At 41.6% G+C, this 26,116-nt stretch overlaps 1 protein-coding gene across 1 annotated transcript in view; it reads left to right on the forward strand.

The window, feature by feature from the left end:
- plxdc2b (plexin domain containing 2b) overlaps positions 1-26,116 on the forward strand; it is a 430,770-nt gene that overhangs the window by 350,566 nt on the left and 54,088 nt on the right. The window contains exon 12 of the mRNA XM_060824983.1: positions 2,162-2,200. Within this exon, the coding sequence (XP_060680966.1) occupies positions 2,162-2,200 (39 nt within the window). The remainder of the gene's footprint in view (positions 1-2,161; positions 2,201-26,116) is intronic.

The following is a 26,116-nucleotide window of genomic DNA, read 5'->3' on the forward strand; positions in this document are numbered from 1 at the left end:
GGCTTCGCTTTCTATCCTTACACCATAAACAGGACTTCCCTCATTTGTATATTATACTGTGGTAATATTTACGCTAACAACAACCACTCCATGCTTTAATTCTGCACCAACGCTATCACCAGTGCTTCATTGGCACAGTGGTTTTTTAACATCTAGACTCATAGCCACAATTTCACCTCATTAACTATATTGAAATTACTGATGTTCTTGTTTCCAGCTTCCATCAATAGCTCCATATCTTTGCTGCTAATTTATTCCCTTCCCAACAATTATCTCAGACTGAACCAGGGCTGTGCAATCTGAGCATTCTGTCCTCCTTCCTTCTTCACGTCAAAAAGCATCTACTTCCAGTTCCTTCACTTCCATTCCAAAACCAGGTGTCTCCTAAGGATCTCTTCTAGGCCCTCTTCTTTTTTCGCATCTACCTACCGCTTGGCAAATATCATCTACAAACAGAGAATCAAATGTGACACAAGGCTCTCCACATGCAGCTCTACTTCATCACCTTTCTTAACTCCCCCTTGCTGAACGATCACATTGCTTGTCCGATATTCACATTCAGTACTAGCTGAGCAGAAATATCTATAGGTGAAGTATTGGTAAAACAAATCATTTTTTGGCCCTGATACAGACTCCTTTCCCTAGCTACTGCCTCTCTCCTCTCCCTTGTGCCTATCTGAAACTGAAGCCAGGTAGATTGCACCTTCTTGTTCTGTTTGACTTTGAAATGAGCCTCTGAAAACATATCTGTCTCATCACAACAACCAACCATTTCTACCTCTGTAACCTCATCAGGCTCTGCCTCTGTCTCAGCTGACCTGCTGCTGAAACCCTTAGACATGCCTAAAATGTTTCTAAGTTTGACTATGTTAATAAGGTCCTGGTCAGCTTCATACAATCAACCTTCTATAAACCTCGTCCAAAACACTGCTAGTACATCTCATCTCACGCCATCTCCTCTTCACCACCTATCGTTCCCATGTTTCTGGTCAAGAAACACTTTGCTTTTAAAATTCTTACCTTGTTTGTAAATCCTTACATTACTTTTCCCCTCTCTGCAATGATATTATGCTTCCTTATAATCTCCTTAAACCCCACAACTCTCCAAGATAATTTCAGCCTGTCAAGTATCCCGGATTTATGGTTGTTCTGCCATTGCTGGCGGTGCCTTTAGCTGCCTAAACCCTAACTTTTTAAATTCCTTCAATCAACTTTTCACCTCTTTTTCCGTTCAGACACACTTTAAAGCCTGTCTCTTTGACTAAACTTGAGGCCAGAGTGCTCCAATGAATTGGCTTGAGATATTTTATGCTCGAGGCACCAAGTAAATGTATATTGCTGATGCAGGTTGTTACCTATGCATACTTCTACCTTTACTTTCTATCTGTGTTATCTCCTAAACCTGCCAGACACTTTCTTATGAAGCTCTCCATTTCCTTGATATTTTCCTAGCCCATCATGGATTGCTGTGTACTTAGTTTCCAATTATGTATTCTCTTGGATTTCGTCCTTACACCCATAACCCAACCTCACTTAGCTCTCTTCCTTTAAAACCTTCTCAAACACTCTCTATCCTAGCTACTGGAAACCTACCCAACATTGCTAAAGGTCACATAGTATTTTCTTCCTTATGCTTTTGCAAAGCACCTTTGGACAATTCATTATGTCGAACAATCAATATAATATTATTAGTGGAAAAATTTCATTCAATTGCTGCTATGTTATTGTGGCTTCTGCAGCAGAAATTACCTTCTTTAATTCCATTTTTTTTCTATTTTTCCTTGCATTCATATGTATTCTTCATTCTCTGTCTAATAATTTCCCACCCTTTACCACAATAACCAATTCTTTTAAAGTATTCTTTGCTTTATTAACAACCTGTATGAAAATATTTCTTGTAATTTGGTTACTTTATCATGTCTGAGTGGTGAGTGACTGGAGATAAACCTTCCCTTTCAATTTGCCATTAATTGTGAAACAAAATTGAGTTTTGAAAATTTCTCATAATGTGCATGAAATGATGTGTTATTGCTTGAAAATATTTAGTCATACCCTGAGGCAGCACTGTGGAGTTCCAGTTTGTGTCCTGCTGTTAGATCTTCTGTAATGTAAGGTTTGTACTTGCAACCTGTCACTAACTCATATTTTAAATGTCTTGCAGATGATACAAAGATTGCAATGCACCTGAGGGACAATGGAGGTAAATGTTGACTTCTATAATGGTGTAAATTCAATTGTTTTCATTTAAACAATTCAAAGCATCCTGTGCCACTTAGCCAAGAACTTAATATGAATTTGAAGATAGCATATTTAATCTTTTTTTATATATATGCTTTATGAGGTATTTAGCCTCATTTTATAAGATTTGCTCTTTATCTCCATTAAAACTGGATTCAGACTGAATGTGAAATCCACACATCAGTGCAGTTTGGCAAATTGTATCTCAATGATTCACTTTCTATGCAGTATGTGAATGTCAAAATGGATTTATTGTATTTTTGAAATACTATGTTTAATTACAATATCCACAACAATTGGATAAAAATAGTTTCCTTTGCTGGTAAGAATTTTGAGCAGAGAAAATTATTTTTGTGGATATCTGATTGTATAAGTAGTGCTCAGAATACTGAACAGAATGTCTCTGGGCTCACAGAATGACAGTGTAGGTTGCATACTGTTTAATTCACTTAAGAATAATAGAGATGCTACAAGTGGGGAAGCAAGCTTTCACAAAAGCATATTTCTCTAGAGTATGCACTTTTTAAATCTAATTACATGCCACACTTTTTTTTAGCTTCTCTGTCCTTGTGTTCCAAGTACATATAATGATTCTCTCCTCTATAAACAATTTGTAATTGTGGTACGTTTGACCTTTTGTATCCTACAATCCTGTGGATTTACAGAATTGATTTAGTCGACATATAAATAATACAGAGAGGTCAAATTGTGAAACAAGAAGAGTAAGAGCCCCATCTGTAGCAAAGAGAGATCTAGAGATTTGGAGTGAATCGCAAGATATTTGTATGAGAAACTGGGCAGAATGAGGTGAGAGAGAGCCCCAACATCTGCTACCAAAACTGGTGGCATCCCTGCTAACCTCAGTCCAGCAGTAGTGAAGGAATGAAGTACTTAACTGGTAGCAGGAACACTGCTGCTGTGGCTCCCAACTTCATAGAGGGCAGTTAGAAGTGCATTTCCCCATGTAGTTTGGAAATCCTGCCCCTGAGATGGCATCATGGCTGGTTGTCATATCTTTGGAGGGGAATGGATTGGACCTAACACTGAGAACTTGTTGTCATCTTGGGCGATGTGGTGAGAAATAACGTGCAATTGTATGTTATCAAGTTTTGCAGCTGGAATTCAAAGGACTGCATCAGTTATTAGGCAGAAAATGTGAAATGCTTGGAAATGTTTTCTTTGTTATTATTCATTCAACATTTGTGACGTCATTAGCCATTTATTTCCCACCCTGATTGTTCTTGGAAAATGTCGTGGTGTGCTGCCTGCTTGATCAGGTTGATCAGAGGCCAGTAACTCTCTATTCCCAGCAGTGCCGGGAGTGATGTCTGGGGGTGACCATGCACTTTTATATCAAACAGAATTACTACATGGGTGGCACGGTGGCTCAGTGGTTAGCAGTGTTGCCTCACAGAGCCAGGGACCCAAGTTTGATTCCAGCCTCAAGTGACTGTGTGGAGTTTGCACATCTCCCCATGTCTGTGTGGGTTTCCTCCAGGTGCTCCAGTTTTCTCCCCCAGTCCAAAGATGTGCAGGTCAGGTGAATTGGCCATGTTAAATTGCCCGTAGTGTTTAGGGATGTGCAGGTTAGGTGCATCATTCACGGGAAATATAGGGGAATGTGTCTGGGTGGGATGCTCTTTCGAGGCTTGGTGTAGGCTTGTTGGGCCAAAGGGCCTGTTTCCACACTGTAGGGATTCTATGATTCTACTTAGATTCATTTTAAGCACTTAGAAGTAATCACATTCATCAGAAAATCAATCAAATTAAAAGCTACGATTTTTTCAGAGGTAGAGCGGTGTCGAGGTCAAAGCAGGACAAAGTGGGATTAGGGGAAATTCTAATTGGGTCAGTCCTGGGGCTGTATACCTTAGGTTGCAGGTAAGTCTGTTGGTGTTACTGAAGTTGCCAGCCTAAATCAGAAGGTTGGAAGCTCTGAAGCCTCAACAATACCAATGAGAGGAGGGGGACATTGCTGAGACTACACTTGGAGAAAAAGTGTCCATTGATGGGCATGCTCCCTCATAGTAAGGTTAAAATCAACTAGGTAAAAACAATGACTGCAGATGCTGGAAACCAGATTCTGGATCAGTGGTGCTGGAAGAGCACAGCAGTTCAGGCAGCATCCAACTAGCAGCGAAATCGACGTTTCGGGCAAAAGCATGAAGGGCTTTTGCCCGAAACGTCTATTTCGCTGCTCGTTGGATGCTGCCTGAACTGCTGTGCTCTTCCAGCACCACTGATCCAGAATCCCTCATAGTAAGGTCAATGGGATTGGGGATACACTACTTGAAAAATGCTGGCAGAGGTGGGAAATGTCCTTTGATTGGACATTTAAATGGATCAAATTAATTCATGACAGACAGCCTTTCTGCCACCTTTCCAGCCATTTACAAATGACATGACAGCGGGAAGGTGTCATACTTGCACTCTTTTGCCAGCCTTCCCATCTCCAACCCTATCCTCACATGGCCAGCAAAGTTCAGTCTGAAATAAAGGCTTCAAATGATACTGAGGTATGACATAATTAAATGAATGCCTTAATGTTGCATATAAACCAGCAGAGGTGGGTATTTGATCAGAAAGTATTTAACCATTTGTGTACTGTAATATCCTTCACTGCTACTTTCAGGATACGGTGCCAAGTGATTGTAATAAACTCAATGAATGCAGTGTTAAAACAGCATCCCCAGTCACTGTCTGTCTGCCTCTATGGATCCTCCATATATGAGGTCCTTTTGCCATATGGTCCTGTCCTCTTGGTTTTCATTATTCTTTAAACCTCCTTCTTTGATCTGTATGATGTGTTTGTTACTTGAATCATTTATCTGAATCAGATGTGAATTTCCTCTGGTACGATGAGAGTTGAACCATCATAGGGCATTGCAATTTTGATGCTTATTTCTCTAAATTCAAAAGCAAATTCTTTCATTCAAAGTGATGTTTTGATGCTGTATGGAGAAAACAACCTCAACTTTGTCACAATTTGATTTTTAAAAAAATGCAATCTTGGTGTTCATATCCTTTGACCATTTCGAACAAACTGCTCACAGGTACTCTGACTATCATCCTGTTTTATTTATTTTGGTTCACTTTTGAAGTGTCTTTATTTTCACAGTAGATGCAGACAACGTCACTTGGGAAACTAAATTGAAGTGCTTAACAGCTGTTGGAAGATGCCAGCCTTTACTCAGAGGTCATGCTGTTGGTTTTGACCCAAAGTATGGTTTCAAACCAGATTTCAGAAACTTAAAACAAATAAACTGAGGGAACGTTGCACTGTTTAAATTGCTGCTACAGAATAGCTATTTGTTTACAGTTTTGGAAAGAAAATGGAAGTGAATATCAGGAGAGGTATAGAACTGGTGGCTATTCTGAACCATACACTACTGCTATGAGCAAAAATAACCCAGGCATGTGAAACTATTCTTTGAGCTTTACACTTGCGTTAAGCCTGATACTGGCAGCAGAAGCATGATATACAATATAGCTCATGACCTAGAATTTGCACGATTTACATTATGGAAAGAAACATAAATCACTAGATCCAAAGGAAAATTATGCAAATAGTAAAAATATTCAGCAGGTTTGGCAGCAACAAAGGAGAAAATAACAGAATTATGGTTTCCTATCTGATTATTACAACTTTGTAGGATTGTTCAAGGGCGCAGTTATTGTTAAGGGAGGAATATGATTTTATTTTGAGTGGGGACCTAACTGGCTTCAGATGTGCAGGGAAGATGAATACCTAGACTGTCCAATGTCATCACTTTGAGGCTCAAGCTGTTTAAATTCCTGGGTATCTTTTGTACCCACTTCTCAACAAAAGACACGGTGCAGCTTCTTGGTTAAAAAGCAGGCTGGGAGACCAGCCAATGTGAAGGTCAGGTTCAGGCAGGAGAAAGATCAGAGTTACTTTTCAAGTGCGAAGGGAGAGAGGAAGAGTCAGCAGAGGTGAAGAATATACCAGACCAAAAAGGCTCAGATACTGGTTGAGTTTTGCATGTAATATCACTTGATTGAGGGAGTTACTCTCTGACCCATTAGTGCCGTTATATTTATGCTACACAACTCCAACCAGGTTTGGCATTGGGTACAGCAGCAATGCTTAACATAAAAGAAGCATCTAGTTTAACATCCCATCCTAGTTATTGAGTGATTATAAAGCAATTGCTTTGTACCTATTAAATTTGAAAATATATTGCTCGCAGTCCAATCGTCCTACTACTGTCTAATAATCTGGTTCGCTGAATATGAGTGATGAAAGCTGTGCACAGCTCTATAGCTGAAAGACAGTTGAATTTATCCAGTCCATGGAGGTGCTAAATGTAGACCATAATCGTCACATTGAATACAACCTTCAGGCTAATGCAAAAATATTCTGAGTCCCTCTGTCGTAACTGAGGTTCTGATTGGATGAATTGCTGTTAACTTGGTGATTAATTATGAGTGATTTTCAACAATATTTTCCTGAGTTATTGATACGCTTTTGAATTATGCTTAGTAAATATTCATAGCCTCAAGTCATTTCAGATTAGTTTTACTGTCAATACATTAAAATTGATTTGGCACCCGTGGAGGCAAACATTTAGATAATACAATTGTTCAGGTTTTTTTGATGGAGAAAATAAGGCCAGAAGGCAGTGGAAAAAATAACTACAGTTTCCATGTGATGTCAATTCTGTTGGCAATGGCAAAAATGGCATTCCATTGAAAAATTTAGATTAGATTAGATTGCTTACAGTGTGGAAACAGGCCGTTCGGCCCAACAAGTCCACACATACCCTCCGAAGAGCAACCCACCCAGACCCATTCCCCTACATTTATTCCCTCACCTAACACTACGGGCAATTTAGCATGGCCAATTCACCTAACCTGCACATTTGTGGGCTGTGCAAGGAAACCGGAGCACCCGGAGGAAACCCACGCAGACACAGGGAGAATGTGCAAACTTCACATAGCCAGTTGCCTGAGGTGGGAATTGAACCCGGGTCTCTGGCACTGTGAGGCAGCAGTGCTAACCACTGTGCCGCGGTGCCGCCCAGAATTTGATGCACCTCTGATTGGCCTCCCATTTTTCAACTGTCCATATGCATGAACTCATTCAGACATCTGCTGCCAACATCCCAACTCATATCTAGACACAGTAACCCTTCACCCCAGAGTTTCTGATCTGCACTGGCTCACAGTTCAGTAATCCCTTGATTTTAAAACGATCGTCCTCCTTCCATGCTAGTACTGATCCATATAAATTTGGAACATGTTCCGGCCCTACAACGCTCAAGATCTTTGCACTTCTCTAAATCTGACCTCTTACATATCTCCTGTTTTACAATCCCACCACTGACTATCAGTGGCCTAAGCTCTGGAGTTAACTCCAGAAGATCTGCCCCCCCTCCCCATCCACCTCTCCTTTAAAACCCTCTTTAAAAATACCTTCCCAAACAACAATTTTTGAGTGTTCTGCCCTAAAATCTCTTTATCCAACTGTTACATTTTCTTAATGATGCTCCTGTGAAGAATCTTCAGATGATTTAATTCATTAATGCCATTATATAAACAAGATGACATCATTAATGAAAGAGTTTGCCTGCAACAGATCAAATACCTTAAAGCTTTCTGATAAATGCCAGCCTAGTCAGCAGTGCTCATATCCTGCAAACAACTGAATAAAAAGGAATCTCCTTGATAATTAGGCATTGATGTTTGACAAGGTCAGAGAACAACACCATGAGGTCACTTTAGCACGTTTTTTCTAAATGTAATTCTATCAAGGCACAATAGGATTAAAGATATCTTTTTTTCTGATAAATACAATGGATATTGAAGTTAGTTGTCCAGAGAGAAGACCAGCTCCAAAGGTTCTTGGATCATCTATTGAATTCATTTATCATGTTCATCCTCACCAGAAGTGTCAAGGAAACTGTATTCTGGGGCAGTTTGTGTCTCAGCCTGTGGTCAGACTCAACAGCATCCATTGGAAGCACTCAGCAAATTCTTGAACTAAACTCAATAATTTGGAACTCTGGTGTTCATTAGGCATTTGTGCCATCATGTAGAAAGATAAAATCACCAACAAATCAGTCCTTTCTAGAGCCAACTTGTCAAGCATGTTAGCACTAATCAGGCAAAGGAAGGTTCCCTGTCTTAGGTATGTGCACATGATGGAAGGTGACCAGATCCCTGAAGCTGTGCTGTGTGCTGTGCTATGCCAAGATGCTATCAGAGCACCAAAAGCTTCAGTTCATGGATCCTGTCAAAAGAGACCCTCAGCATCAATCAGACTGACAATCAATGCAAGGTAAGTTTGCAGATGACACCAAAATTGGAGGTGTGATGAACAGCAAAGAAGATTACCTCAGGGTACAACAGGATCTTCATCAAATGGGCCAGTGGGCCAAGGAGTGGCAGAAGGAGTTTAATTTAGATAAGTGGGACGTGCTACATTTTGAAAAAGCAAATCAGGGCAGGACTCATACATTTATTGGTAAGATTCTGGGGAATATTGTTATACAAAGAGACCTTGAAGTGCAAGTTTGTAGTTCCTTGCAAGTAGAGTCACAGGTTGATAGATGGTGAGGAAAGCATTTGTTATGCTTTCTTTATTGGTCAGTGCATTGCATATAGGAGTTGGGACATCATTTGGAACTGTATAGGACATTGGTTAAGCCACTTTTGGAATATTGTGTACAGTTCTAGTCTCTCTACTCTTGGAAACTTGAAAGGGTTCAGAAAAGATTTACAAGGATGTTGCCAGGGTTGAAGAGCTTGAGTTTTAGGGACAGGCTGAAAAGGCCAGGGCAATTTTCCAAAGAGTGCTGGAGGCTGATGAGTGACCTTATAGAGGTTTATAAAATCATGAGGAGCATGATTAGGGGGAATAGCCAAGGTCTTTTCCCTGGGGTAGGAAATTCCATAACTAGAGGGCATAACTTTAAGATGCGAGAAGAAAGATTTAAAAGGGACCTAAGGGGCAACTTTTTCATGCAGCGGGTGGTGCATTTATGGAATGAGCTGCCAGTGGAACTGGTAGAGGCTGGTAGAATAACAGCATTTAAAAGGCATGCTATGAATAGGAAGGGTTTAGAGGGATATGGGGCCAAATCCTGGCAAATGGGACTAGATTAATTTAGGATATCTGGTTACCATGGACGATTTGGACCGAAGGGTCTGTTTCAATGCTGTACAATTCTACAACTCAAAGTGGCAAGAGCAATTCCAGTGGGCAGGAATTGCCATCACCATAGCATGTGATTTCTGTTGCTCCAAAACAGACAGCTGTCTTTTGAACAGAGTACCAGGAGGAATCCTTCTGCATCAGTGACAAAGGACAACCTCATGTGTGGGACTTGTGACTGACCTTGCCTTTCCAGAATTAGGTATCAAACAAAGTGCAGCTAATGATCTTATCAGGCCCCATCAAGGTTCTGAGGCTGCATTTCACCACCTTTCACAGATAGGAGGCAACCACTCACCACATGGCTATTAAATTGGCTTTTTGTCAGGAAACAAGGAGCAGACTGGAGAAAGAAATATAGCAGGATCTCCCTCAGGATCAAACCTTTTGATATGTGTATAATACTAGATGGAGGTAAAGGAGGTACAATTTCAAAATTTGCTGATGGTTCAAAACTTGGAAGTTTAAAGAGATCATGTGGGACTTCAAAAGACCAAAACTAGTTTATTGGAATGGAGAGAAAAGTGGCAGGTGAAATTTTATGCAGACAAGTGGGAAGTGATTTATTTTAGTAGATATAACAAGTACAGCAATATTAAATGAGGGGGACAACCCAAAAGGAGGTTCAGGAGCAGAGGGCCATGGGGTTGTCTGTGCACAAAACATTGAAGGTAACAGGGCAGGTTAATAAAGTTTGCAGTTAAATTGTAAACATTGTTCCAATTCTTCAGAAATGAGGTTTTAATGTAGTACCACAAAATAAAATTCTGTGTGAGCCCAAGAAAGTTAAGTAAAGAGGGGTTCAAGTGTGTAAACTACCCCTTAAGCAATACTGCTGTGAAAGCAAGCACACTAATTCCTTGCTTGAAAGGTTGGCTGTAGTATCAGGCAGATCTGTTTTCTTATCTCTGTTATGTTTCATTGTCACTTTTGAAAGCATCTGCGGTGGGCCACAACAGTAGACATTGGTTTCCTTTGGCATGGGCTCATTGTGCTTGTACCAATCCTTTGAAAGAGCTGTCCATCCAGTCCTACTATTTCCCATTGTCCTGGCATTTTTCCTTTACAGGTGTAAATTCAGTCCCTTCTCAAAAATTACAAATGAATTGAACCATTTTTCTGGCAGTACATTCCAAATTGAGATGGATTAAAAGTCTCTTCTCATCTTCTCTCTGCTTCTTGCTTTATTTATTTTCTCTGTCTACCTTTAGCTAATGTTGCAAATACATTTTCTTTCATGGCTGATATGCTGCGTTTTAAGTTTTGTGGAATACAAATAAATTTTTGGATACATTTTGCATTCTCAATTTCTGTTTGGATCTGGAACACTTAACCTCTCTGAGACCATCAACCTTTACATGTCAGTTCCAATTTGGGAGGATGTTTGAGCATTTCAGACTTCTAAAGCCTATGAAAATTTATAAATAATATGTGTGTACAATCTTAGCAGAAAGCCAGCCCAATCCAGGTGGATGAAGTGAGTCCCTATTAAAGATGTGGTTCAAGAAACAATAGTTGTTAGATTTTTAGCTATTATTGCTACTCTTCCACTTATAATTATTTTATTCTTGCCCTTTTTGCTTGCAATGTGTAAATCATTGAGATAAATTCAATACCAGTCATCCTCTCTTGTGGCCTTATTAAGATAACCTTGTTTCTTCATTATTGACAGGCTCAAGCTTTACACCATTTTAGTAAGTGGTGGCTATGACTGCATCAGGACACATTAATCCTTTCATTTAAGCATTTCTGCATCTTCTGTGGAGCACCATAAAGCCGTTTTAAAGGAAATGATAATCAAAGTTAAAATTGGCAAATTAAATTTATGAAATTGATTTTGCCTGCATCCCTACCATTTTCTGAGTAATGTCGAATGAGGTTTAGAAATTTTATCCTGTACTTTATTTAAAGAGCTGAAATTAGTCTGCACCGCCTCTTGTGTGCATGGATTATGATTCATGATGTGCCTATGCCAGTTTTGGTAAAGGCATGCACTATGCAAGTTTGGTAAGACCAGTTCATTTGCATGGGTGTAGCTTAGGGTCATGCATCTGCCAGCCCGCTGTCTACCTGTGACCAACAAAGAACCAAGCAGCATCATTCTAATAGCTCATGGTGCAAGCAACCTTCTGTCTTTAAGGCAGTCAGTCTCTGTACAAGTGAAGCCACATTAAACAATGCTGACTACAAATCCTACAGTTCTCAACAAGGAAAATGTAACTTCAGGACAACAGAAGATCCTAGGTTCAAGGATGTGGTCTGGAAGCCTCAGTGTTGGAGGTAGCTAAGAGGAAAGATGCCAGGAGGGGTGCAACAGACCCATAATGGCAATTCTCGGAGGGATTGGAAGCAAAAAGTTTTGGAGGTTATTTCCAGGCATCTTGAACCTAATGATCTGGCAGCAGTGTCAAAAGGCACCTCATAGCCTCATGTGGATTGTCAAAGTCATTGAATGTATTTTCGCTTAATGTCTCTTATTCACGGCTCCAGCGAGCTGTTATACTGCTCAATGTAGTTCAAGGCCATCACTCACCTATCAGGAATCTCTCGCACTGGGAACTCATGGACCATATTCAGATATTCACCCCACCCTTATTGCTAGCTTCATTGTCACTCTTTCCTGCCTACATTTATTTCCAGTTATTCAGCTCTGGCACAAACACAGACATGGTAACTGGAATCAATGAGAACATGCAACAGCACTTTTATCAAATTTTGAGACAACCACAACCAGCAGTTGGAGCCACCCCCGATTGCCATTAACAGCAGCGTATCTGTACCAGCGTATGATTATTGGTCAAGATTTCTGCTTACTTTGGCTGTATTTATCACAGTGAGATATTCACCTGGATATCAACCCACGTGCAAGTACTGTATTCACATCCAAGCAATTGGCTTCTATGTCAACTGCTGAAAATGTGTTGCTGGAAAAGCGCAGCAGGTCAGGCAGCATCCAAGGAACAGGAAATTCGACGTTTCGGGCATAAGCCCTTCATCAGGAATGCCTGATGAAGGGCTTATGCCCGAAATGTCGAATTTCCTGTTCCTTGGATGCTGCCTGACCTGCTGCGCTTTTCCAGCAACACATTTTCAGCTCTGATCTCCAGCATCTGCTGATCTCACTTTCTCTTTCTATGTCAACTGTACCATGTGTTTGTTTATGGGACCTTTGGAACCATAAAGGCCACTTCTTCTTTCTCCAACACTATCTCTGATTGCCTGAGGGCCGTCTTCAAACAATTAGAACATAGAACAGTACAGCATGGAAACAGGCCTTTCAGCCCACCTGTGGGCCAACCTTGATGCCAATCTAAAGTAATCCCATTGTCTGGACCCCTCTGTTCCCTGCCTGTTCATGTGCCTGCCTAAATGTCGCTTAAAGGTTGTTATTGTATCTGCTCCTCTCACCTTCCTTGGCAGCACATTCTACCTTAATGCTTTTCAAGATACCCAACATCTCTTCCGTCTTAACATCTTAATAATATCACCATACCTCTTCCTAATCTTACCATCATCCATGTCCTTCTGGTTGCTGAATACAGATGTAAAGCACTCATTAAGGGCCTCACACATTCCTCTGTATTTATGCATAAATTCCCTCCTTTGATTTCGAGTGGACCTACCCTTTCCCTAGCTACCCTCTTGCTCCTAACAGATGTATAAAATTCTCGGGATTCTCCTTAATCCTCTTTGTCAATGACATTTTGTGGCCTCTTTTAGCCCTCCTAATTCCTTGATTAAGTACTTTCCTGTTTCCTTTATATTCCTCACTGGCCTTGACCGATTTCAGTTTCTTAAACTTTGCATATGCTTCCCTTTTCGTTTTGACTGAACTTTCAATACATTATATCATCCAGGATTCCCAAACCTTGCCATCATTATGCTTCATTCTCACAGGAACATGCTGGTTCTGATCTCTAATTAACTGGCCTTTAAAAGAATCCCATGTGTCAAATGTGGATTCACCTTCAAACAGCACCCCCACAATCTGATTGCTTCAGTCCCTGCCTAATACTATTGTAATTAGCCTTCCCCCAATTTAGCATTTTCACCTGTTGACTACTTCTTTCCTTATCCATAACTATCTTAAAACATACAGAAATATGATTCTTGTTCCCAAAATACTCCTCCACTAAAAAATCAATCAGCTGGCCATGCTCATTCTCCATGGCAAGGCCTCACTTCCTTGGTTGGACTACCTACTTATTGTTTCAAGATTTCCTCCTGGATGCAGCTGACAAACTCTGCCCCATCGAAGTCTCTGGCCCCAAGAAAGTCCCAGTTAATATTGGGGAAGTTAAAAATCACACAGTATAGCAACCATGTGTTTTTTTTTCATCTTTCCATGATCTGCTGACATATCTGTGTCCCCGCTGGCTGCTGGGAGGCTTATACTATCAGGTCATCATAGTGATTGGACCTTTCTTATTCCTGAGTTCTACCCATAAGGCCTTGCTGAGTGAGCCCTCCAAGATGTCCTCTCTCAGTGCAGCTGTGACATTCTCTTTACTCAGTACGACAACTTCCCCCACCTTTTCAACATCCCTCTTTATCATGTCTAAAACATCTGATCCCTGGAATGTTGAGCTGTCAATCCTGCCCTTCTTTCAACCATATTTTTGTAATGTCTCCAACATTGTAGTTCCATTTATTAGTCCAGGTTCTAAGATCATCCCTGTTATACCACTTGCATTGAAATAGATACAATTCAGTCATGAACCTGGTCCTGTCTGTTTTTCCTTCCCGGATGACAACAGCAAACCTCCCTGCCTGAACATTGGTGCTCCTCCAGTACAGTTGTAACTCATCCCTCTAGTACAGGTCTCTCCTGCCATGGAAGAGATCCCAATGATCCTGAAGCCCTCTCTTCTACATTAGCTCTTTAGCCATGCATTTGTATTATCTTCATTTCTCTGGCCTTACTAGAACGTGGCACAGGGAGTGATCCCGAGATTACAATGCTGGAGGTATTGCTTTTCAATTTTCTGTCCAACTCCCTAAATTCTCTTTGCAGGACCTCACCTCTCTTTCTGCCGATGCCGTTAGTACCAACGTGGACCATGATTTCTGGCCGCTCACCTTCCCCTTTCAGAATAACCTGTGCCTGCTCAGATGCATTCTTAGCCTTGATACAAGGGAGGCAACACACCACCCTGGAGGCTTGCTCATATCTACATCCCGACAATAGACTCCCCTATCATTACTGCTCACCTGCACTTTGACCCTCTCTGCTGCACAACAGAGCCAGTCATGGTGCCACAGATCTGGCTGCTGCTGTGGCTTTCCCCCAAGCGACCATTCCCCACCAAATGATATACCTGTTTGAGAGGGGAATAGCCACAGGAGACTCCTCCACTGCCTTCCTGCTCCTCCTGGTAGTCACCCATCCATATGGCTTAACCTTTGGAGTGACCACCTCCCTGAAGTCCCTATCTATGAAACGTTTTGCCTCCTTTAAACTTCTCAGTGAGTCCAACTGCCACTCTGACCAATCTGTACAATTTGAAAAGAGCTGTAGATGGATATACATCCTACAGAGATCATTGTCAGGGGCATTTGACTTCTCCTTGACTTTCATATCTCACAGGGAGAGCATACCATGCTACTAACTGCTATTGGTACCCCTCTAGTAAACACCACATAAAGAAAAGGAAAACTTTTACCACAGCATACCTTAATGTTGCTCACCCTCCTTAGCAAAGCCTGACGCACACTAAAGCATGTACTTTGACCTCAACAGCAGCATTTCAACCTCACTGCTGAGGCTCTGATGTTTCTAACCCACAACCAAATTTTTGAGCATCTCTCAGTCTCTCCGTTTATGTTTGAAGGAGGAGGGAGGAAGGGAAGCAGTACAGTTATGTCATGTTTGGGGCTTCACTGATCATTGCTGCTGGGTCTTCCGCCATCCCCTTCTCAGTCATGGTGATTCACCCAGAATCCCTCTCAGTCGCTTCTCACTGCCATGCTTGTTGGATGATCTTTCTCCTGTAAAGCACCAGGTCCTCTGCAATCCCTTTCTTAGTTGTGGTGAATGAGCCAACTCCTCCCAGACCCTCTTCACTGTCAAGTTTTTTCTTTGTTGCATACAAACGTATGAATTAGGAACAGGAGTTGGACACAGCCAGTGACACCTGCGTCATTATTTGATAAAAGCATGGCTGATCTGATTACTCCATTTTCCTGCCTAACTACAGTAACCTTTCACCCCCTTGCTTATAACGCATCTGCCTCTGCCTTAAAAATATTCTCCTCAACTGTCTCAATTTATTCTCAATATTTAACATCCTTTATTTTGAAATGATGGTCCTACTTCTAGATTCTCCCATAAGAGGAACAATCCTGTTCACATTCACCTTGTCAGGATTCCTCAGGACCTTAGAAATTGCCATCAAATTGCCTTTTATTCTTCTAAACTCCAGCAGATACAAGCCTAGCCTGAACCAACCTGTCCTGAGAAAACAACCTCTCATTCCAGGTACAAGTCTAATAAATTTCCTCTGAACTACTTCCAAAGCATTTACATCCTTCCTTAAATAAGGGGAGTCTTACGATATGAACTACTCCAGATGTAGTGCCACCAATGTGGGGGTGGTACGGTGGCTCAGTGGTTAGCACTGCTGCCCCTCAGCACCAGAGACCTGGATTTAGTTCCAACCTCCAGCAACTGTCTGTGTTGAGTTTGCACATTCTCTCCGTGTTTGTGTGGGTTTCCTCTGGGTGCTCCAGCTTCCTCCCACAAGATGTGCAGGTTAGGGTGGATTGGCCATGCTGAAATTGCCCATAGTGTTCATGGATGTGCAGGCTATGTGGATTAGCCATGAGAAATGTGGGTTTATGGAATATGATAGGAGGGCTGCATCTGGGTAGGATGCTGTGTAGAGGGGAGGTACAGATTTGATCAGCCAAATGATTGCCTTCTCCACTGTGATTCAATGTATTGTATAACTGAAACTTATCCTCCTTACTTTTCTGTTCAATTCCTCTCACAATAAATGAAAACTCTATGACCTTTCCTAATTACTTACAGTACCTACACATTAACGTTTTGCAATTTATGCACTAGACCACCCTCTGTATCTCAGATCTCCTCTGCATCTCAGTTCTCTGCAACCTCTCATCATTTAGATGCTTGCCTTTCTCTCCTTCCTGCCACAATGGACTATTTCACATCATCCCTTTGTAGCGTCCCAATGTTCCCTTCACAATTTACATTTTTTAACTTGTATTTGTGCAGGCAGCATATTTGGCAACCATACTTTCTGTCCATTCAGTATAGTCATTTATGTAAAACATTGAGGTCCAATCAGAGATCCCGATCTTGCCAGCCAGAAGATGACCCTTTCAGCCTACTACTTGTTTCATGTTAGCTTTCCAAGATTCCATCCATGCCAAAATATTTGCCTCCACACCATGAACAATAAGCTTCAACATGGCAATATATCAGATGCTATACTGTTCTTAATAAATAGCTTCTAACTTTTCTCCATGATAAAAGTTAAGCTCACTGGTCTGTAATTTCCTGCTTTCTGTTCCCCTCCCTTTTTGAGCAAAATAGTTACTTTGTCTATTTTTGAATCGAATGGAAGCTTCCCCAAATCTCAAGAATTTTGGAAAATCAAAATGAACATGTCATTATCTCACTGGCCACTTCTTTTCATACCTTTGGGTGAAGTCCATCAGGATGTGGGCAATTGTCATGCAACACCTCCAACAATTTGCTTCGTACCAATTCCCTGGTGATTGTAATTTCATTGACTTCCTCATTCTCTTCGATTTTATTAATTACAGTTATTTCTGGAATGTTAGTTCACCTTCTATAGTGAAGTCTCTTGCAAAACGCCTGTTGAGTTCACCTCCTATCTCTTCATGTTCTGTAACACTGGATCAATTCCCTGAACTTGCCTTAAGAGCAACACTTACTTAAGGAAAGGTCAACAGAGCTCTTACACTGGGTGGGATGTTACTGGGGTCTGAGTGATGTGGGCTATGATGAAAAGTGTGGCAGAATTGGGTAAGGCCCATCTCAGTGGCAAGATCTTCTCACTCCATCTTTTATACTTTTCACAAACAACATGGCAAGATTCTCACTAGGCAAGTAGCCAACTGACTGGGATTAACGCTTGTTAAACACCTTATTAAAAGCACAACATGCTTCATTATTCAGCCTTCCATCGTATTAAACTCACCAAATAAACTTAACATTGGGAAAAATCGACAAGGCAGGATTCTTGTGAGGTCCAGCTCACCACTTGCTCCGAATGACCTCCATGTTGCTCAAGACCAAGCTATAACTCATGCACTTTGTCCACAGGCACAAAGTACATTCACCCTCCACCACATACATTGGCATCTGCCAGTACTTTGTGACCATCCTGCCATTTCTTCAATGCACTGTTGGTTTGCTCAGGAAGGGCATTGTAGGACACACCAGCAGAGGTCACAGAGAGACTATCAGAACCTGCAAAATATGAGAGACAAGACGTCGCAGCCAGTTGTTAGAAGTAGTGTGCAACATTTGAGAGTGACAGCACAGGAAATTTGAAGTGGAATGAAGAGTGGCACTTGCTCGCTTGCCATTCCCCCGCTCCCTAGAGACAGCACAACCTGGGTGATGGTCTCAGAATAACTGGCAGGGCCTGATATTGCAGTGTCCTCCACAGGATCTCCAGAACCAGCCCAGGTGCCAGGACCACCTGTGGGAGAATCATGGTATCATCCTCCCCTTCTCCAATATATATTCCACCGTACGCTCTCACTGAGTAGAGCAGCTTCAGAATGCCAGGTGCACAATGCTCTTTTAAATCTAGTGCAGGCATAAGGGATGCTGGTCTCAATCCACTGAGTGGTGAATTGTTCCAGAAACAACTTGTGGTAAGATGAAGCAGAAGTCGGATGCAATAAATGCCATGGGGTCCTTAAGGAGGCAAGTTTGGTAAGATAAAGCAAGGGAATTCACTTGGCTTCAAACAAACTCAGTTGGACTTAGGGCTGAATCTTATGTCTTTTTTTATATTTTTCACTAACTTTCTCTCGTGCTCTAATTTGTCCACGCTCTTTTGTTTTATTCTGTCTTCTCCAATCCTATCCTAATGTGTACAGTCCATAGCTGGATTGACTCTGTGTGTGTTCTTGAATGAATATTAAAGATAATGACTTTTTGGCATGTTCTGATTTTCACCAAATAATTGTATGCATTCCGTCATTTCTTGGCTGACTGGCAGAGAAGGTTAGGACTGGGTAATCCATGACCCTCCGCTAGCTTGCTGAAACAACTTATTAGTTCTTACTAACCTACACTCATTACAGGAAAAGTTACCACCCAGGCTTCTAAACAGCTGTGGCTCAGTTGATAGCACACTTGCTCTGAGTCAGAAGGTAGTGAGGTCAAGTTCCACTGCAGGGCTTGAGCACTCTAGTGTAGTAATGATGGAGTATTGTATTATCAGGACACTGCATGAAATTTTAAAACAATGCCCTGTTTTGCACTGTTAAATTGATATAAGAAATCCCATGGCACTAATTCAGAGAAGGTCTGGGTGGGTTGCTCTTTGGAGGGTCGGTGTGGACTTGTTGGGCAGAAGAGCCTGTTTCCACACTGTAAGTAATCTAAAAAGTAGTCTTCTGTTCTGTTCAGTCTTACCCCTGATGACCTTCCCAACAAGGCACTATCTAGTTAACATCGTATGCTGTTTTCTGGGGATGGTATTCACACGATTGGCTGCACTGACTCCTACGTTTCAACAATAATGACACTTCAGAAGTACTGTATTGAACTGTAAAGCACTATGAGACATCTGTCAGTTATGAAATATGTGATATTAATCCATGTCTTTCTTCCTTTCTTGTTCAAGTCTTAATAACTTACAGACAGCAATAAATAGACTGTAATCACTGGCTATGTAAGTGCAGCAGAAAGATATTGCTGAGGCATTTAGAAATTGCCTCCAGCAGTCAATTCTTGTGAGCTGACAATACTTTAAAATTCCTTTCTTTTTTCAGTTCCAGGATACTGCAACCAAGCCCAGCCTTTCTTGGTGTTTGAGATACTCTTGTATTTTGCTTGGCAGCCTTATATTATTAGTGACTCTCACATTAACTGCCACTTCCCAGAGTCATTAAATTGCTTTCTGTAGACCCCTGCACACTGACTGAAATGTGATTTATTTTGGAAAATTTTAGACCTGACACTGATGCACAGGCACTTCTTGAACTGGTAATCACCGCTTTCATTTTAATGGATTTAATTATAATCTTTGAAATATGATTTGTCCATCTCACATATTAATTGGTTTCATTTTACTCCATTTAATTTCTTTTAAATTTATTTTCGGAATGTGGAAATTGCGGTATCTGTTGCTGATTCCTAGTTGGCTTGAAGCCTTCTTTAACCACTGCAGTTCATACGGTGAATGCTGTCAAGGAGGAAGTTCTAAGACTTGAATGTTAAATTTTGTTCTTACTATTCCTCCTAAAGATTTGATACAACTGAATGACAGGGCACTTTGTCCTTTAGGGAAGGAATCTGCTATCCTTACCTGGTCTGGCCTACATGTGACTCCAGATCCACAGCAACATGGTTGACTTTTAACTGCGCTCTGGACAATTATGGATGGGCAATAAATGCTAGCTTGGCCAGTGACACCCACACCCTGCGAATGAATGAAACAAAGTAACTGCCTTAATAATCTGGAATTACATGTCTCCCATTCTATCTGCTGCTGCTGTCCTTGAATCATCATCTGGTAGACTGGAACTGCCACTAAACCCCGTAGCCCCGCCAGTTAAAGTTACGAGGTTCTCGTAAGCTGAGCTGATGAGAGTGGAGACTGCAGGAAGGATGAGCAAACTGACCATGACATCTTTGTGTAGAGAGACATTCAAGTGAGAGGAGAAAATAGGAATGTAGTTGTGATATGGGATTGAACAATTCAAGGGATACTGCTGTTTGCAGCCATGAGCGGCTGTCCTGAAGGCTGTGTTGCCTGACCAGTACTGGGGTTAAGGACATCTTCTCAGGGCTGCAGAAGAACTTGGAGCTGTAGGGGAGGGATTCAGTTGTCATCGTCCACGTTGGTATCAACAACATTGATAGGAGTTGAAATATTTTGAACAGTCAGTAGCTAAATCAAAAAGTAGAACCTTGAAGATAAAAGTCTCTGGATTACTACATGAACCACGGATGAACAGGCTCATGGTAAATAAAGTTAATAAATAAAATTCATTGCTCAAAAATTGGTGAGGGTGGAATGGGTTTTTGTTCATGGGGCACTGGCACCAGGGTAAAAAGGTGCTAGCCTGGCTCCCTTGGATAATAGGACTTTAAGGCCAATGGGCCGAGGAGTGGCACATGGAGTTTAGATAAATGTGAGGTGCGGCATTTTGGAAAGGCAAATCAGGGCAGGACTTATACGCTTAATGGTAGGGTCCTGGGGAGTCTGTAAGGAGCAGTTGGAAGGAGGCAGAACAGCAGCACAGAGTGAGTATAAAACTCACTGAGCCTGGACAATAGTCAAAGGGAGGGAGGAACAGCACTAACACAGAGTGAGAATAAAACTCACAGCTTGGAGAGTGAGTATAAAGCTCAGGGCACATTGTAGCTGTGAAAAATGCAGAATGGCGTCACAGCAAAGCTGTGACCTGATTGGTTGGTAAGGAATCTGCAATAAGTTTGAAAAAGAACAGAGCAGAGAAATATTAGAAATTAATTAACTCATGAGTTTATATAAATTAATAAAGTAACTAAGTAGAGAAGGCTGGGCAGGTGATGTGCTGTAGCTGTATGGTGTGGGAGCTGGCCGATCCCATTGTGAACTGCAGTGAGCACATTAGCAGCAAGTGTTGGCTGTTGGAGGAATTCCGGCTCAGAGTTGATGATCTGGAATCTGAGCTTCAAGGGCTGCAGCACATTCGGGACAGAGTGAGTTACCAGGATGCTTTGTTTCAGGAGGCAGTCACACCTGGTAGGTTAAATACTTCAAATTCAGTTAGTGATCAGGGACAGCAGGGTGTGACTGCAAGTGAGGCAGGTCGAGGGATTTTGAGTTCAGGAAGGGAGGAGCCTCAGCTCTTGACCTTATCCAACAGATATGAGGTGTTTTCTCCCTGTAGGGATGAGGAAAAGAACTGTGGGGAGGATGAGCCAGCTGACCACGGCACCATGGTGCAGAAGGCCATTCAAGAGGGGGACCAAAAAGTCAAGTGGTAGTCATAGGGGATTCTATAATTAGGGGAATAGATAGTATCCTTTATAAGCCAGATCGGGAGTCCCGCATGGTGTGTTGCCTGCCTGGTGCCAGGGTGCAGGACATCTCTGACCGACTTGAAACAATATTGGAGTGGGAGAGGGAGGATTCAGTTGTTGTGGTCCACATTGAGACTAACAACATGGGCAAGGCTAGGAAGGAGAACCTGTTTGGGGTTTATCAAGCCCTAGGAACGAAATTAATGAACAGGTCCTCAAGGGTCTTAATCTCCAGATTACTACCCGAGCTGCGTGCAAATTGGCTTAGGGATAAGAAAATTATGGAAATAAACACATGGTGAAAAGGGTGGAGTAGGAAAGAGGGGTTCCACTTCATGGGGCATTGGCATCAGTTTTGGAGCAGGAGGGATCTGTACTAGTGAGACGGGCTCCCCTGAACCAATTTGGAACCAGTGTTCTAGTGAAAAGGATAAATAGGGCGGTCACTTGGAGTCGGGAGGGGGGGTGGTTGGGGGGGGGTGAGGGGAGGGAAGGGAGGGAAAGTGAAAACAACAGGAAGTATGATGGTAAGTAAAAAGATAAGCAGCAAGTTGGCATGTGTGCAGGAGAGTTTAACTACATGGCAGAATATGAAAGAAGTAGAAAAGAAGAAGAACTCAGGAGATATTGTTATTGGAGATTTGGAATTCATAACAAAAACTAACATAAGGGCACTTTACCTGAATGCTCATAGCATTCGTAACGAGGTTAACAGCACAGATCATCACAAATGAATATGGTTCAGTATCCGTTGGGGACCTATGTTTGCAGGATAATTACAACTGGGAGTTAAATATCCAGAAGTATCAGACTATTTGGATGGACAGACAAGGAGGTAAGGGAGGTGACATAGCTCTGATATTTAAGGACGACATCAGGGCGGTGGTGAGAGATGATATAGGTTCTATGGAGAATAAGGTTGAATCTATTTGGGTGGAAACTAGAAATTCTTAGAAGAAAAGTCACTGATAGGAATAGTCTATAGGTCACCAAATAATACCATCACTTTGGGGTGGGCAATTATCATAGGAGATTTTAATCCACATGTTGATTGGTTGAACCAGGTCAGCCTTGAGGAGGAGATCATAGAATATATCCGCAATAGTTTTCTTGAACGGTATGTAGTGGAACCGACGAGGGAACAAGCTCTCCTTGATCTGGTCCTATGTAATGAAACAGGAATAATTAATGACCTCATAGTTAGGCATCCTCTTGGAAGGAGCGATCCAACATGAGTGAATTTAGAGTACAGATAGAGGGTGTGGAGATAAAATCCATTACAGGGTCCTGTGCTTAAACAAGGAAGACTATAAAAGGATGAGTGAGGTGTTGGCTAAAGTAGACTAGAAGCAAAGACTTTATGGTGGGACAGTTGATGGACAGTGGAGGACTCTCAAAGCAATTTTTCAAATTGCTCAGCAAAAGTATATACCAGTGAAAAGGAACGACTATAAGAAAAGGAGTAATCTGCCATGGGTGTGTAAGGAAGTAAGGGAGGATGTCAAATTGAAAAAGAAAGGATACAAAGTGGTCAAGATCAGTGGGAAACTAGAAGAATGGGAAAGCTTTAAAGGTCAACAGAAAGCTCCAAAAAGAGTGAAAAAGAAAAGTAAGATAGGATTATGAGAAAAAAAACTAGCTCAGGTTATAAAGTCAGATAGCAAATGTTTCTATAAATATATAAAACATAAAGGAGCAGTTAAACTACACTTTGGTCCTTTAGAGGATGAGAAGGGGGATTTAGTAATGTGATATGAGCCATTTAGTAATGACTGAGGCATTTCCTCATATTTTGTGTCGGTTTTCACAGTGAAGGATACTAGTAACATGCCAGTAATTGACAAAGAGTCAAAGGTAGGTGAGGACCTGGAAACAATCATTATTACGGAAGAGGTAGTGTTGGGCAAGCTAATGGAGCTAAGGATAGGGAATCTCCTGGCCCTGATGGAATCCATCCATGGGTACCAGGAGAGATGGTGGGAGAAATAGCAAACTGACATTTGGTAATTTTCCAAAATTCACTGGACTCTGGGGTATGTCCAGCAGATTGAAAGACAGCAAATGTGACAGCATTGTTTAAAAAGGGTGGTAGACAGAAGATGGGGAATTAAAGACCAGTTAACTTAACTTCTGTAGTGGAGAAAATGCTTCAGTCCATTATCAAGGAAGAAATAGCAAGGCATCTCAGTAGAGATTGTCCCATTGGGCAGACGCAGCATGCGTTCATGAAGGGCAGTTTATGCTTAACTAATCTGCTGGAATTCTATGAAGCTATTACGAACAGGTGGACAATGGGGACACCATAGATATGGTGTGCCTAGATTTCCAAAAGACATTCAACAAGGTGCCGCACAAGGCTGCTGCATAAGACAAAGATGCATGGCGTTATGGGCAATGTATTAGCATGAGTGCTATTAGTGGTGTAATGAGTGGGAATTAGTGAGTGCTATTCTGGTTGGCAATCAGTGACAAGTGGTGTGCCTCAGGGATCAGTGCTGGGACTGCAATTATTCTCAATTTACATAGTTGATTTGGAGTTGGAGACCATGTAGTGTGTCCAAGTTTGCAAATGACACTAAGATGAGTGGTAGAGCAAAGTGTGCAGAGGACTGTGAAACTTTGCAAAGGGACATAGATAGTTTAAGTGAGATGGCAAAGGTCTGGTAGACGGAGTATAATGTTAATAAATGTGAAATCATCCAAATCAGTGGGAATAACAGTAAAAATGACTATTACTTGAATGGTAACAAATTGCAACATGCTGTTGTGCAGAGGGACCTGGGTGATCTTGAGCATGAATCACAGAAGGTTGGTCTGCAGGTGCAACAGGTAATTAGAAGGCAAATGGAATTTTGTCCTTCTTTGCTAAAGGGATTGAGTTTCAAAGCAGGGAGGTTATGCTGCAGCTGTACAGGGTGCTGATGAGACCACACCTGAAGTACTGTGTGCAGGTTTGGTCTCCTTATTTGAGAAAGGATGTACTAACACTAGGGGGGTCCAGAGGAGGTTCACTTGGTTGATTCTGGAGTTGAGGGGGTTGGCTTATGGGGAGAGACTGAGTAGACTGGAATTATGTTCATTAGAATTTAGAAAAATGAGTGGAGATCTTATGGAAGCATATACAGTTATGAAGGGAATAAATAAGACAGAAGTAAAGAGGATGCTTTCACTGGCAAGTGAGACTAGGACAAGAGGACATAATCCCAGAATTAGAGGGAGCAGATTTAGGACTGAATTGAGAAGGAACGTCTTCACCCAGAGGGTTGTGAATCTATGGAATTCCCTGCCCAGTGAAGCAGTTGAGGCTTCCTCAATAAATGGTTTTTTAAAGCTAAGTTAATAGTTTTTTGAACAGTAAAGGAATTAAGAGTTATGGTGAGAGGTGGGTAAGTGGAGCTGAGGCCACAAAAAGATCAGCCATGATCTTATTGATTGATGGAGCGGGCTCGAAGGGTCAGACAGCCTATCCCTGTTCCTTGTTTTTATGTTCTTGTGAGTGTTGCTGAACAAAGAGACCTTGTAGTGCAATTTCATACTTCTTTGAAAGTGGAGTCACAGATCAACAGGATGGTAAGAAGATGTTTAGTATGCTTGCCTTTGTTGGTCAGTGCATTGAATTTAGGAGTTGGGATGTCATGTTATAGCTATACAGGACGTTGGTTAAACCACTCTTGGAATACTGTGTTCTGTACTGGTCTCCCTGCTTTAAGAAGGATGTTGTGAAGTTTGAAAGGGTTCAGAAAAGATCTACGAAGTTGTTGCTAGGGTTGGAGGGTTTGGGCTACAGGGAGTGGTTGAATAGGCTGAGCTGTTTTCCTTGCAGTATCGGAGGCTGAGCAGTTACCTTATAGAGGTTTAAAAAGTCATAAGGGGCATGGATAAGGAGACTAGCCAAGATCTTTTGCCCAGGGTTGGAGAGTGCAAAACTAGAGGACATAGGTTTAAAATGAGAAGGGAAAGATATAATAGGGACCTAAGGGGCAGAAGGTGGTGTGTGTATGGAATGAGCTGTAAGAGGAAGTGGTGAAGGCTGGTACAATTACAAAATGGGTTTATAAGTAGGATGAGTCTAGATGGATATGGGCCAAATGCTGGCAAATGGGGCTAGATTAATTTAGACTATCTGGTTGGCATGGATGAGTTTCCATGCTGCAAAGCTCTATGACTCTAATCCTTAAATTCGGAAAAGGTTCCGGAAGTTTAGAAAACCACTAATGTCATACCTTTTGTGAGGCATTGTATTTGGTAAAATTTTAAAAAGCAGGAGTTCCACAGTTAAAAAATAGGGCCTTGGGTAATGTTGGAAAACAGAGCGACTTAGGGGTTCAGGTACATCATTTTTTTTGAAGTTTGCGGAACATGTAGACAGGGTGGTTAAAAAGGTATTTAGCACCCATGTCTACATTGCTCAGATCTTTGAGTGTAGGAAATGGCCTGTTATGTTGAGGTTGTACAGG

Source organism: Hemiscyllium ocellatum, chromosome 5 (assembly GCF_020745735.1).
Source record: "Hemiscyllium ocellatum isolate sHemOce1 chromosome 5, sHemOce1.pat.X.cur, whole genome shotgun sequence".
Taxonomy (NCBI): Eukaryota; Metazoa; Chordata; class Chondrichthyes; order Orectolobiformes; family Hemiscylliidae; genus Hemiscyllium; species Hemiscyllium ocellatum.